General features: G+C 50.3%; 1 protein-coding gene across 1 annotated transcript; it reads left to right on the top strand.

The window, feature by feature from the left end:
* The first annotated feature begins 1069 nt into the window (after nucleotides 1-1069).
* Nucleotides 1070-14557, top strand: LOC133340289 (transmembrane protein 170B-like). Its single transcript, XM_061548400.1, has 3 exons — nucleotides 1070-1478; nucleotides 4296-4466; nucleotides 9751-14557. Exons 1-3 carry the CDS (start codon nucleotides 1397-1399, stop codon nucleotides 9879-9881), a joined length of 384 nt encoding a protein of 127 aa, XP_061404384.1. The 5' UTR covers nucleotides 1070-1396; the 3' UTR covers nucleotides 9882-14557.
* The last annotated feature ends 70 nt before the right edge of the window (nucleotides 14558-14627 follow it).

Genomic DNA, 14627 nt, shown 5'->3' with positions numbered 1-14627 from the left:
TACGAGATCTAACACAAACACCTCTATTATGTTTTGATTTAAAGCTTTCGTGACTGCAGGGATTCATCTTCTTGGTTTTTTCGGTAAAAGTCACGTAGAAGGGAAATAATAAAATAATAAAAAATTTCACATAATAAAATACAATTCTCACGACGTTTGTATTATGGATATTGGTCGCTAAAGCCTACGTGTTAAACTGTTCACAGTATAATTTTACTTTCAATGTAAATAAGTATTATATCGTCGTTAATTTTTAGTGATTATTTAAGGGGCAATGTGTTACTCAGTAGCTACGATTATGTAATTAATATGCCGATTGGAAAGCGTGGAACTGTAATCGGGAATTATTTTTAAAATTGCAATTCGTATTAGGCCCCATCGTGTTAAGCAGTCCTTCAAGGCTTATCAATTCCATCTGTATATGTATATCTTATCACTAAGGGTCAATGTGCGAAACGTCGCCTATTTTTAAAATATTTTTATATTATAAAACAATGTCCTTTTAAGGACACAGGGCCACATATACACAGTGTGTTGGTGGCGAACGGAGGATGCGTTTGAGAGGGGGGCGGGGCGTCTCTGGGAGAGGGGGCGGGGCGTCTGCAAGGGGCGGGGCGTCTCCGGGAGGGGCGTGGGGGCGGGGCGTCTACAGGAGGGGCGTGGGGAGGGGTGTGGGGGCGGGGCGTCTCTGGGAGAGGGGGCGGAGCGTTTGTAAGGGGTGGGGCGTCTACAGGAGGGGCGGGGGGAAGGGTGGGGGGGCGGGGCGTCTCTGGGAGAGGGGGCGGAGCGTCTGTAAGGGGCGGGGCGTCTCCAGGAGGGGCGTGGGGAGGGGTGGGGGGGCGGGGCGTCTCCAGGAGGGGCGTGGGGAGGGGTGGGGGGGCGGGGCGTCTCCAGGAGAGGCGGGGGGAGGGGTGTGGGGGCGGGGCGTCTCGGGGAGGGGGCGTCTCGGGGAGGGGGCGGGGCGTCTCGGGGAGGGGGCGGGGCGTCTCGGGGAGGGGGCGGGGCGTCTCGGGGAGGGGGCGGGGCGTCTTGGGGAGGGGGGGGGGCAGCAGCTTCTTTGCCAGGGCGGCGCCACCTGCACAGGGACCGAACCGGGCAGAAACGAGTCAAGGAGAGGATTGCCAACTGGGGGGGCGGGAGGTGATCGAGGCGGAACGGGCTGCCCCCCCCCACCACTGCTGCTGCCTCCGCCGCTGCTGCTTGCGAGCGGATTACGAGTGACTGGACGGGCGCGGACGGGGGCGGCACGGGCAGGCGAGCCCGAGGTCCCGGCATGAGAGCGAGGGCCGGCTGACGGAGGCCCTTGGCGCCAGGGGCCGGGCGAGGGAGCGGGCTGCTGGGGTCGCGGGCCTTCGGGTACCCGCTGGTCCCCGCTGGTCCCCGCGTGGCCGCGGCCATGGGGGGAGCGTCTTCGTCTCCCGAGAGCGTGCGGGAGGTGCTGTCTCTGCTCGCCCACAATCCGCTCGTCGCCTTCACCGGTATGGGTTCGATCCCTAAACGCTGTCTCACACCCTCCTCGTACAACTACTTACCCCTTCTAACCCCTCCTCCATCATCATCATCAACTGCATCGTAGGGCGCGACAAATCCACTGCTGGATGAATTCTACCCCCCCCCCCCCAGTGACCGTCACGATGTGAAGGGCTATTGGGGCCCTGTTCTAAGTCTGTTGGCCGCGTGTGTGAAGTCTGCGGGGTTCCTATGCGAATTGGCGCTAGAGCCAATTCCATCGCTCCATCTCCACGCTGAATGGGCGCTTTGGGTGGCTTCCATGATTTGGCTGACCGCCCAAACTAACTCGCGGGATCATAACTCTACTTCCTTGACCCCCCTTCTACCTTGAGTGTCAAACCCAGGTGTCTTGATGGCCTTCACGTCAGGTTAAGGGGGTCACTGTGTCCACCGGTTGATTGGGGGGGGGGCACGGAGGTGGCGTGGTTGGGGTCCATGCGCCTGTGGGTCAGAGGGTTGGTGGATTGCGTGAGGATCTGCTTGTTTTCTTGGTGCGGAGATGCCAGGAGTTGGCAGATTCAGAAAGTGGATTCGTTAGGCCCGTCCCGTGTATTCGCACAATCCGAGTATTTATTTACACTGCAGGAATACGATGAGATGTAAAGTTAAAATTTTCCCACAGATGTCCATTAGGGGCGGGTCAGAACGTGATAACAAGCATTTTTAAAAATACGATCGGAGTGCAAAGTATAGAACAGGTAAACAAATCGCTTTAAAAATATGCAAATAAAACTAAACTATTTTAGTTTATCTTACCAGGTAAAGCTCACTGAGCTATTCGCTTTTTTTACTCGAGCTACCTGCCACAGCTTTCGTGACTGCAGGGATTCGTCTTCTTGGTTCTTTCGGTAAAGTCACGTAGAAGGAAAATAATAAAAATAAAACATAATAAAATAATTCTCACGACGTTTCGGCCACAACGCAAGCAGCCGTCTTCAGGGTGGAGAACAGGTCTGTCGAGAAGGCAGAGTCTGAATGTGACTGATCACGTGGACATTCAAAGCAGCCAAATTATCTAAAATACTGAAGCGTTATCTTCAGTGGGACGCTCATTATAATGTGCGGTGTGTGTGTGTGCCACGACTATACTACAACTATACTGCCTGGTGTGTGTGGGTGTGCCATGCCGTTGTGATGTGCGTAGGAGGTGTGATGTGCCATTGGGGAGCGGTGTATGTACAGTATGTTGAACTTCTTTTGCACCGCACGTAGTCAAGCGTGCTAATCGGATTTTTTGATGTGTGTGTTTGCGTAGCACCTGTGCATTGTACAGTGCCTCTACGGTGTTCAGGCTTGTATATATGATGTGTCAATTTGATTGTCTGGTGGTGTGACGACAGCTAACATCAGTGGCGAGTGATGTATAAAAACCGGCCTCCCCTAGGTGGACTCAGCCTTGTGGACTCAGTACTGAGGAGACAAAGGCGACCGTGTGTGGTATTAGCCTCTCCCACCCCCTCATGTGCCATTCCGGCCTTCATAAGTGCTCCCTTACAGCACTTCCCCATGCAGTCTGTTAAAGGCTTCACTGGGGTATGTGTGTGTGTGTGGCATCTGAATATTGTGCCACGGGTGTTTGGTGTGCAGGGGTCAGATGTGGAGTGGCATGAGTTGTACCAGTGTGGTGCTTGGTATGTGTAACGTTAGGGTGATGTGTCGTTGTGTGCAAGGCGGTTGACTCACACAGACCCACAGGCTCACATAGAGAGAGACCTGTGACTGACTTCCTCTTTCTATACAATTCATATTACCACTAATCTTATCAGCACAGGTCTTGAGTTGCAGTTGCATTTATACCTGACATACATCCACATTGTTTCTCTCTATACGCATGAACAGTAGAGTTTAACATTCTATAAGTCTACGGGTATCTACGTAAATCTGTGCTTATATATGTTCACTGGACATCGGATTTTTTTTCAAGGATAAATACAGATTCTGATTCTATTTATTTAAGCCCTGGGTCAAGACCTTCCTCTTCCCCTCTGTCCATGACTGATTACCTCTGTCTCGCTCTAAATTACATATGCCCAGTGTTCCTATATATATCCTTGCCCTGTGATGCAGTCGCCTTTAGCTGCTATATAAATTCACGTTTATTGTATAGACTCTGTGAGATCAGGGACTTGCACAGTGACCTAGAAACTCACACATAGGCTCATATACTCAAGGCTCCATAGACTCACACAGACACCCATAGACTTAACACAGAGAGCAAGAGACTCGCACAGATAGACCCATAGACTCGCACAGAGAGACCCATAGACTCGCACAGAGAGACCCATAGACTGCAAATAGACCCATAGACTCAAACTGAGACCAGTAGACTCCCACAGAGATGGAGACTCGTAGATCATCAGCTGTAGGCCCTTATTACTGCCTCTTTATCAACATCACCTTCTATTAGCACGATTGGCTACATATGGTGGGACAGAAGTTTAACATGCATACATACATCACCAATCAAATGGAATAAGGTCTTCCCAAATCGTCTTCCAAAGCCGAAATAGCTACTCTATAAAATAAATGTAAACACTGCTTTCGTACTTTGTATGGAGTTGCAGTTGTATTTAGATCCTACGTATGATTCCACATTGGACTCCCATAGAGACTCATACAATTCACAGGGTTGCTTTGTGAGTGTTAAGGCTCACGGTTTCTGTACAGCATCTTGGGATTTGGTCGCATTTAGACCCCTGTGCAAATCCACATTGCAATTGTCTGGTTTATACATTCCTTGACCTCACCTGCTGTGACCATCTCCCTCTCGCCCTTGCCCACAGAGATGTGGTACTGGGTCTTCCTGTGGGCACTCTTCTCCTCCATCTTCGTCCACGGTTCCACGGCGCTCCTCGCCTTCGTGTCACTGCGGCGCCACCGCAAGGCACGGTTCTTCTCGGTGGCCATCGCCGTCATGGGCGTGCTGGCTCCCATCACCGGCGGCATCATTACCAGTGAGTGTGACCCCTTGACCCCTCCCACCGAGCCCCCCCCCTAGCCCCCCCCCAAGCCCCCCCCAATCGTGCGCTCGCCCCATATGATTTGTTGCTAAGGGCCTCGGCTGCCTTGGCTGTTGTCTCTGGGAATTGTTGGTGCTGCCTTAGGTCACCTGAGGTGGTGAGATGTTATCTGCATTGCTTGGTATGCAGGAGGCCGTGAGTTGGATCCCGATTCTGTCGCCTGCTGTATATTTGGAGTTTGTGTGTTTTCTCTCTCTCCCCGTGATCATGTGAATTGTTCCCTGGGTTCTCGGGTTTTTCTCTCCACATTTAGAAACACGTGTTGAAAGTATTTGGTTGTGATACATTTCCACGTGATAAGCCACTTCGTTGAGCTATCATTTGTGGCCTGGTCACCTGGGAAAAAGAGCTATATAGGTCAGTTGGCTTTACCTGGTAGAAGAGTTTTTTTTAAATAATTGGAATAGTTTAAGTTCAAGTTTGACATCCGTAATAAACACCTCATTGGAGACCCACACCTCATTGGAGACCCACACATCACATACTCCTGGCTTTGATATCCCTCAAAGACACTGGTATAACCATCAACCACAGGAGTGCATCAACTGGCCAATGCGCACATCTCCGTTGTTGGTGGAAAGTGAAGACACAAGCCACAGTATTGCGATTGTGGCCATGCCACCCAAACTATGGGCTGTACAGTAAATCACGGTAGGCTGTGCTCCTCAACGGAGGAAAGGCCTTTAGTTCCCGTACATATTGCCATACACAAGGATAAAATAGTTCCAAGTTTCGAGTTTATTTTGTTCAACCGTGTGAGGACTCAAGAGACCAAGAGAGTCTCATTTGCATGAGGGACCTGAGACCAATGCCCCTGGATGCCCCTGGATGCCCCCGGCTGCCCTGGGTGCCCCTGGCTGGCCGAGCTGCTCCTGGCTGCCTCTGGCTGCTCATTGTTGTTGGTCCTCGTCCACCGTTGCGTCGTCCCCTGGCCGTACCATGGTGTCGCTCTCTCCTCCCTACCGTATTTCTCGTAACACGCTAATTTTGGCATGAGTCATTGTTAAAAAAAATGTCCAAGCCAAATTTTCTTCGTGGAAATGTGCTTTTTATTGAATATTGATTATGTTTGTGCACTGTTTTTAATTTCTTCTGAAGCGTGATTGTTTTTGCCCTGATTTCTATTTGCTTTTTTGTTGTACTTTTTATTTTATTGCTTTCATCAATTTTGGTGACCCGGGAACACTCATCCTTGTCTCTTGAGTTCCCACCCAGTTAAACTAACTGAAACTAACTCGCTGTAATCACCACTGTATTTTGGCCAGACATTCACGTCTCCCGCGTTGACCTTTGGTATCTTTCTTCCGCTCAGTCTCACCGGTAATGCAGACTGGTCTCCAAGCCATCTCGTCTGATCATGCGGCCCACAAAAATGTCGCCTTCCTTATCGCTGTAACGTTTTATAATTTAACAACCTTTAAAGGTCATATCAACATTTTATGGCCGATGCTTTCAAAATGTAGTCCACAGTCCGGATTTTTTTTTGCATTTACCATTCATTTACATTTACACGTAAACTGGAGGTTTTCAATCGCGTGGCTGCTGCAGCACATTGTCATAATCGGTCATGATTACCCAACAGTTGTGTTGTCTATTGCCTCCGACATGACATTAGGTGCTGTTTGTGCTTGTGCTCGGCATGTAACGACGCATCGATTTATCGATTACAATTTTATTCTCACACTCATGATACAAGCATCTGATCATAGATGTTGCGAGGATAGGTTATGTTTTATTTGTGAAGCCTGTGTGAGGGTGATAATACGAATGTAACATTCATGATAATGGTGTAAACAAAACTGGACAAAATAGATGGAAACAAATGTACATGAGACAGGTTCACAAATAACCGGTTTTCGAATCCAATCGTGATCTAAAATTTTGGCACTCCGTCGAATCACTGGAGGGGCGAATGGCTACAAGCCTAATTGGTTACGATCCATTGATGCCTCCTTTGTTGGGGATATTTTATCTCTTGGTGCCTGTGCAACGGTTATAAATAAATGTGTTCATTTAATGACTGGTTATTCTCAGCTTTCATTTTGATGGCAGAATTTCAAAAGCAGGACCGGACTTCAGAGTGGGGCTCATCGTGGATTACGTTGAGTCGTTTCGCCTCCCCATGCTGTTTGTGGTTTTTTTGCTGCGGTGGCCGAGATGTTAACTACCTCGCCTGGTATACAGGAGGTCGCGGGTTTCACCCCGAGCCTGACGCCTGTACATTTGGAGTTTGCATGTTCTCCATGTGGTTATGTGGATTTTTCTGCGGGTCTTCCGGTTTTTCCCCTCCACATTGAGAATCAACATGGCTGCTATAAACTTCCACATGATAAGCCACTACTACTACTTCGTTGAGCTGCCATTTGTGATAGCCAGGTCGCATCTGAAAAATAGCTACACAGCTCAGTGAGGCCTTACCTGGTAAAATAAAAAAAATAGTTTAGTTTGTAGTTTTCATTAAATTAATAAAGATTTTGCTTCAACCAGAGTGACGGAGAAGACGGTGTCTGCTGATGACACTTAACGTTACAGATGCCGACGATGCCGATGATGCACAATGTGAAGGCATTGTTCACGCCATGTCGTTCTCCTATGCGTTTTTCGAGTCATACCGGCACGACGTCCGACGTTTAGTTCCACGTGCCAGCAGCAGCTTCCTCGAGGAACTGAAATTGAGCTGAATCGAGCTTCGGTTTCTTCAGCTCCCACCACGCGAGAGCGAGACGTCAGACATCGTGCTGAGGTGGCGCGTGCGGACATAAAAAAAACGAACACGCGCACGGGAGAGCTGCGCCGCTATTAAGCTGCGGGAGACGCCGGGAGGCTCGCCCTGATTGAGGCCGAATTGCTCTCGGCTCCCGGCTCTGGCAAGGTGCCAGGGTGTTTTGGCGACACGAGCCCCGTGAATTGCCGAGTCGGTGATCTGCGCGACCGAGATGCATCAAGCACGCCACACGCTCTGTACTTTGCACTGCCTTGCAGCAGCAACTTTTACCCATTACCGGCTGCTGTGAATGGGGGTTGTAAAGGCCAGATGGGGAAGCGTCATAAACTGGATAGGCCGCAACGTACGTTGCACAGGAGGAGAGATGCAGACGATTTGTGTGGAGGGGGGAGGGTAGAGCACACGGCAGCCGATTGAACGGCCGCCCAATTTAAACACTAACCACTGAGACAATGGAATCGCTCATACTCAACCTAAACAACCAGTCAACCAGACACTTAATAGTAGCTCTACTCTTACACCTAACCTTCTTTCCAGGCAGACACGAATACTTGCCCTCCGTGCCGCTAACTGCCAACCACCTAGCCAAGCTGACACTTAACCAACCAGCAAGTAGTTCCTGCCCTACCCTTACCCCCTAACCGATTTAATAAACCAGGCACGAGCACCAGCCCTGCTGCTGCTGAACCCGATAACCATATAAACGCCCCCCCTCCCCCCTTTCAATTAAAATGTTTTTTTCCTTTCAGTTTTGGCTTTCACAGCGCAATTGTTCATCACAGTAGTCGAGGTGCAATCTGGGTACTCATTCTGCTTTGGAGAAACCAATTAAAGTTAATTCATTATTTACAACCCCCACCTTCCCCCCCCCAAATATTTTTTAAAAGTTTAATTAAGGGTCCGGATGGAGCCCAGCATGTCGCCCGCCGGCACAGTGTAAATCCAAGGGAGGGGGGGGGATGGTAGGCGATGGAGGCGGAGATGTGATGGGGGTAATCACCCTCCCTCTTGAGAGCATGTAAATGTGTATTTTATTGCTGTTGACTGAAGAATATATGTTGTTGGGGGGGGGGGGGTTATCAATGTGAAGGGCCATATTTAAAAAACGCGCAACATTTCGGGATTACCTCCCTTGGGAAGTTTCTAGATCAGCCTCGGTGTCGATGGCGGGAGTCTGAGGCATCCGTTTACTGTGGATGTCTTTGGACCCAAGTTGAGAGCGCAAGGTCAGACAAAGTCATCCGGAGCCCGATGAGGCAACGAACGACACTGTCTGAATTTTAATCTGCCACCTCTGCTTACCCCAACAATACTTGTGCAACTTCCAAAGATCGTAAAAACTGAGAAACAACGAGCTGGCGACGCACCAAGAGCTAACCAATTGAGCGTTGAGCGGCAGCGTGCGACGACGCTGTGCTACGTGTGTCGGCAAGGCAGAGCAGGGGTTAAAGGTTGGCTGGTGGCATGAAATGTGTGTTGGCCTGCTCTCTATTATCGTTTACTGATGTTGGCAATGTACGTACAGCCCTTCGTCAATCCACTGCTGGATGGAGGCCTGTTGGTCGTGGGCAGGGGTCGGCAACCAAAATAACAAGAGACAATTTTTTTTTATTGCATAACGCGGTAGTTGCGTTCCTGAAGAACACCGCATTATGGAAAAAGCACGTTATAATAAATAACATATAATATGGGGCAAACTACAGCCCGTGATTACACGGGAGATGTGCACGCAGGCTGAACAAAGCCACAGGCGCGTGGGTAGCGTCTAGAAGCATCCAGCAGCATCCCACTGCCTTGTGCGATGCTACGCAGAGGCAGCCCTACCACCGCTTATTGCTACTCGCGCGGCGCAATTCTGTTCACACTCAATCGCGTTATATCCAATTCGTTCCCTCATACATTCATCGTGTTATATCCAATTCGCGTTGTGATATCACGCGGCGTTATAGGGGAACAGTGTGTACTTCATCACTGGCCAGTGCCGGTCAGTGAGAGGGGGGACCCAGGACCGGTTTAGATATCGCTCGACACTCATGTGAGCCATGGTTCGCAATCGAACTCGGGTTCCCACAGTTGTAGTTCAGAGCACAAATCGTTGTGCTACAGCTCCCCACTGACATTAGAAATGCTTTTTTTTTACAGGAATGCCGCATTGAGTACCAAAACTTTTTTCCAGGAGAGTCCAATTCTTATAAAAAAAATTATGAACGGTGTTTTTTTGCATGCGGGAGAAAACTATAATATCCAGAGAAAACCTTGCTTACGCGAGGCTAGACCTCGAAGGTCCACACCGATGGGGTCATGAACCTACTTACCCCATACTGTGAGCTCATGGCTGAGGGCCGTTGGAAGAGTTTCACAAATCTTCCAAAAGATATACGAACCTTTTCCTCCAAAGCATCGGCCCACGGCCGCCTGCTAACGCTGTTCTCTCCGCCCTTCCCCCCTTCCCCCCTTCCCCCCCCCTCTCCCATGCCCCCCCCCCCCCGCCAGGTGCCGCGGTAGCCGGCGTTTACCGCGCCGCCGGCAAGACGATGCTTCCGCTGGAGGCGTTGGTATTTGGCTCGGGGCAGACGGTCATCACCGTCATCATATCCGCCGCGCGCCTCCTCGCCAGCCTCTGATCGCCGGCCTAGGATCCTCCCACGTCGTTCTCCTAGAGCCAGACCGAGATGGAGGCAGCAGCGGAGCGGCCGGTTCGACGCCAGGATGAACCGACGGACGGACGGACACCGCGTGCGCACGTTTGCTGGCGCTCGTTCCGCCGACGTGGAATTGAGCTGGCTGGGAGCGGAGTTCCAGACGGCGCGGATGAAAGCCAAAGTTCGCTCTGCTGGGATTTGAGGCCCGTCTGCGAGGGGCTGCGAACTCTCCGTTATGTTGGCGAAAGCGATTTATTACCGCCGCGGGTCATTCCTGGCGGTGATGCGCTTTGCAGTTTAAAAAATGGAAACAATTGCGAACGGCGTCGACCGCGTGGAGGCGCTGCCAACGACGTTTTGCCCGTCTCGTGATGCAACTGGCCTGGCCTTCCAGCGCGTACGTGCATGGTGTGTGCGAGTGCATGATTCGTGTGTTTTGCGTACGCGCGAGTGTTACACGCGTGTGTGCACTCGCGTGTGCACAAGCGGTGGATGTGACGCCGGCAGATTTCGCGCATGTGTGCCGTGTGCATGATTTGTGTGCGCGCGTGTGCACGTGGGTGTGTGAGTGTGCGTGTAAGTGGCGTGGTACTGTATGCGGTGTTTGTGGGTGCCCGAGTGTGCAGCTTCATGTCCTGGTTGTGCAGCATCGTGTTCCGGTAACGTCTCCCCCTGTGGTCGGCAAACCCTGCACAGCGAGCCCTTGACCACAGTGGAGAAAGACCGTCGGGCATGTGATATTGCATCGATTCGTCGATTAAACGATCGATTCTGATGCGAATACATGCAAAGCAATACGTGTAAAACAGCATAGTTTACAACCTGGCGCATATTACGTGCAAATCACGTGCCCGTATTAACATTTGAGGCTAGCGGAGCGAACAAAGCTGTACAAATCAAACGGAACGAGCTAGGAACAATAGAGGCGAGACGTTAAAACGGAGGCCAAAAGAATTGCATCCAATCGCAATCCTGAAACATGACAATTCATCGAATCGCTCGGTAGGTGAATCGCCACGTGCCTTGGAGTGACGCAGCGAGACACACGCAGAGTTTATCAAGCGTTTATAAATTACACAGTACCTCGGGGACCAGGGTTCTTCAACTTTCATTACCAGCGGGCCGCATAACAACATTGTCATGTCATGGGGTGCCCCGTGCCGTCACACCTCAAGTACTGTATAAATGTTATGGCGTCACACTTGTCAGTGTGACGTCATAACACTTGGCAGTGTGACGTCATTAAAGTCTGTACGTACGACCGCTAATCTGTATTTCTTGTCTCCAGGTCTCTTCTCTTATTTATCTCACTTTAACCTCAGAAATGTTTACCTCTCATCTTCAGGTCTCTCATCTCTCTGCCGTCTACAACTTGGCTCCATGCCTTGTTTATTTCCCTCTCGTTTCGATAATCAGCTGGCCATAGCTTGGCGCCACTCTTGAGAGCTTTTTCCTGGCCACATTGTGCCCTGTGGACAGAGCCGGCCCTAGACCTTTGGGGGCCCTAAGCAAAATTTGGTTGAAGGCCCCTTTGATGTATGATTTTTTTCACCCACTAGCTAGCAGTGACTCTAGGGGGCCCTTTGCTGGCCACGGGACCCTTTGCAATTGCAAGGGTCTCTTAGTGGCTGGGCCGGCTCTGCCTGTGGAGGCCACCAGTTGAAGAACCCTGATGTAGAGCGAGCGCTGGGTTTCCCCACCAACCCTTCCAGCGCTTCCCACAGGTGTCTGCGCGGCACTCGGGACGCCGATTCCTTCCCACGGTACGATATAGCACCGACCCAGCCGATTGACGCTCGTCGCCTTCGCACTATGAGAAGGTTTCGGTCGCCGCTGCTCACCAGCCGGCCGCTAGCCCATGACAAGAATGGTGGGTCTCGTGAGCACGAGATGCAAAGGTGGCTTCTCGCAGCAGTAGAAACCTCCGATTACTGTGGGTCGCTCTGGCTTAGTGAGTTCCCCCCCCCCCCGCCCTGGCACCTCCCTGAGTGAATTAGAGTTGGGTTGAGCCATTTCTGCTGTGTAAGTTCACCAAATCAAATTTGTATATGAAATATTACGTAATATACATGCCCCATCAGCAATCATTTTTTTGCGCTGTCCTCAAAATATTCCAAGGTCGCCTCCCAGATTTTAATGACAATCCAAACACTCCCAGAATTCCGTGTTTACCAATTTCCAGTCGTCACTGAATGGAAGTGCTAATGGGCAGAATTGGTGAACGTCGCAACCCAGGTTGTGGAGTCATGACAGCAGTATTTAAATTTCTGCGATCGCCACGGACCCTTGGCCATCTGACCCCCTCCTCCGCCCCTCTTGTCACCTCGGACTAAAACTAAACTATTTTTATTTTAACAGGCAAGGCCCACTGAGCGACATAGCTCTTTTTCAGAAGGCTATCACAAATGATAGCTCAGCCAAGTGGCTTATCGCTTGGACGTTGATCGCAGCCAAATACTCTGAACGCAAGTTGATTCTAAATGTGAAGGGGAAAACCGGAGTGCCCGGAGAAAAATCCACGCGGCCACGGGGAGAGCATGCGAACTCTAATTATACAGGTGCTAGGGTTGAGATCAAACCCACGACCTCCTGTATACCAGGCGAGGCAGATAACATCTCGCCACCAGGGCCACCAACTTGCGCCCTTCCCCCCGGTGCTTGGCAACCACCAGTCCGTCGGCCCTGGTCTCGGTTCAACTCGGTTCTCTGGGCCCGCATCGGATCCCCTCGTGCGGTTATTGAAATGGCAATGTCACACCGTGAAATAGGGAGGGAAGGAAAAAAAAGAGGAGGGAAAATTAAGGCCATAAATAGTAAGGGCCGATGCGGTTGCCAAGGGAGAGTGTGGATGTTTTGGCAGATGTTGTTTGAGAGTTAATTTACTGTGAGATGGATAGCAAGTGTGTATGTGTGACATATATGCGCGGCAAATGTTGTCCCGTGGCATTTTAGCTCGGGGGGGGGGGGGGGGTTCTCGTTCTCGGGTTCCACGGGCACGTGTGAGTGTGTCTCTGTATGAACCTGGCGACCTGAGTTTCATTCCCAGCAAGTGGTGACTGATCTGGTCCTGGACCACCCCTAGATTGACTCAACCTTCAATGAGTACCCAGTGCCGTGGGCAACAGCATTGAGGAGGCAAAGGTGGCCAGGAGTGGTGCTGTTCCACACGCCATTCCTTTTAGGTGTCATTCTGGCCTTAATAAATATTATCTAATAGCACTTGCCACACTAATATGTATGGCTACAAGGGGGTTCTTTGTCATTGTGTGTGTGTATATGGGGTGTGGTCATAATTATTAATGCTACAGTGTAATAAATATTGTTTATACAGATGCTGATGTTAGGCTAACTTCCAAGGCCATGTGTACTACTTGGTGAATACGATCATTGGTATGTTGGTGACTTAATTTAATATATGATATGTGTGGTGAGAGGTAGGACTTTTTGACTACCCCTCCTATGAGTGTGTGTGTGTTTATACACACAATTACAAAGACCTCCGCATAGCCTACATCAATTGTTAAGGCAAGTGCTGTTAGCTTCCGTCTCTTAAGCCTGGTGTGGTGCACGAGCGGGCGGGGAGTTTGCTGCATAAATAAGTAAATAAAACCCACGAGTAAGAATATATTTTATTATTGTTTCATGCGCCGCTCGTCAGAATATAAAGTTTGAGATCATGACAGGTCAACGCCACCATCCGTTGCCATGGCTTGCTTCTCTATGCTAGATCCGTGCACTGTTGTCAGGTCGGCATGCGTCCTCCAAGAACCATTCTTGCAGTGTCGCACCATCTATCTGGCTTTGAGTGTTCCCGTTTCGTCTCTGAACTCTGGGTAACCACTGCTTAAGCAACCTGGCCTCCTCCATCCTACACGTGTCCCACCCACCAGTATTTCTACTCCATAATGGCATCTACAACTGTTTCTTTCAATGCGTGGTCATTGGACGTGTTAAATTGTCGTTTTTTAACAATTATCTGCTCTGATATCCAACCCCACCCCCTGTCCCTTTTCCAAAAACGTCACGCAGACACTTGTCGCGTAGGTGTTCAAGGTCGTGGCGCACAGCTCTGCGGTGCGTGTTCGGGTTGTACTGCCACCTGTTGTTCGGGACGATGTCCGACGTTTCGCTCCACGAGCTTCTTCAATTCTGATACTAACATTTTGCTCTGGGTAGCCATAAGTTTCGGGAAACTGAAACTACTAAAGCTCCCAGCACTTTGAGCGAGGTGTCGTGGTGTCGTGCCAAACAACGTGCGTGTACGCACGCGCACTAGCTGGACCCCGAGCACCTCTTCAAAGCTGGTAACCCACATAGCTGGGCCTTCGCAGGAGCAATCGACGGGATAAAGCGTTTTCTGAACCCCCCGGGGGCCCGACTGGTTTTATATGTACATAGACACACGGTGGATACTTATTATTATACACTATTCTTGTACATACTGTATTTATTCCGAAATATTTTATTTTTTTAAGGGTTTGTGTTTCTACAGTGTGTACGAGCGTCGCAAATGGGGGTTTGTGTTGGATGCCGGTTTTAAATGTGATGTGTTCATGGTGCCCACTTTCGCACGCAAAAAAACACAACCCGCAGTGTTCGCCTGCCTGAGTTGGATTTGTGACCCTGGATGTACATAATACACTGTTACACGTGTACGAGCCACGCACGAGGGACCGTGTCGTTATTTCCCACTCTGCAGTATGTCTTGGGGAATACGCGTGGAACGTC

This window comes from Lethenteron reissneri, chromosome 9 (assembly GCF_015708825.2).
Source record: "Lethenteron reissneri isolate LAM-NWPU_2019-01 chromosome 9, ASM1570882v1, whole genome shotgun sequence".
In the NCBI taxonomy this organism is placed as follows: Eukaryota; Metazoa; Chordata; class Hyperoartia; order Petromyzontiformes; family Petromyzontidae; genus Lethenteron; species Lethenteron reissneri.
Note: the sequence above shows the minus strand (reverse complement) of the source record. Positions and strands in the feature narration are given on the sequence as shown.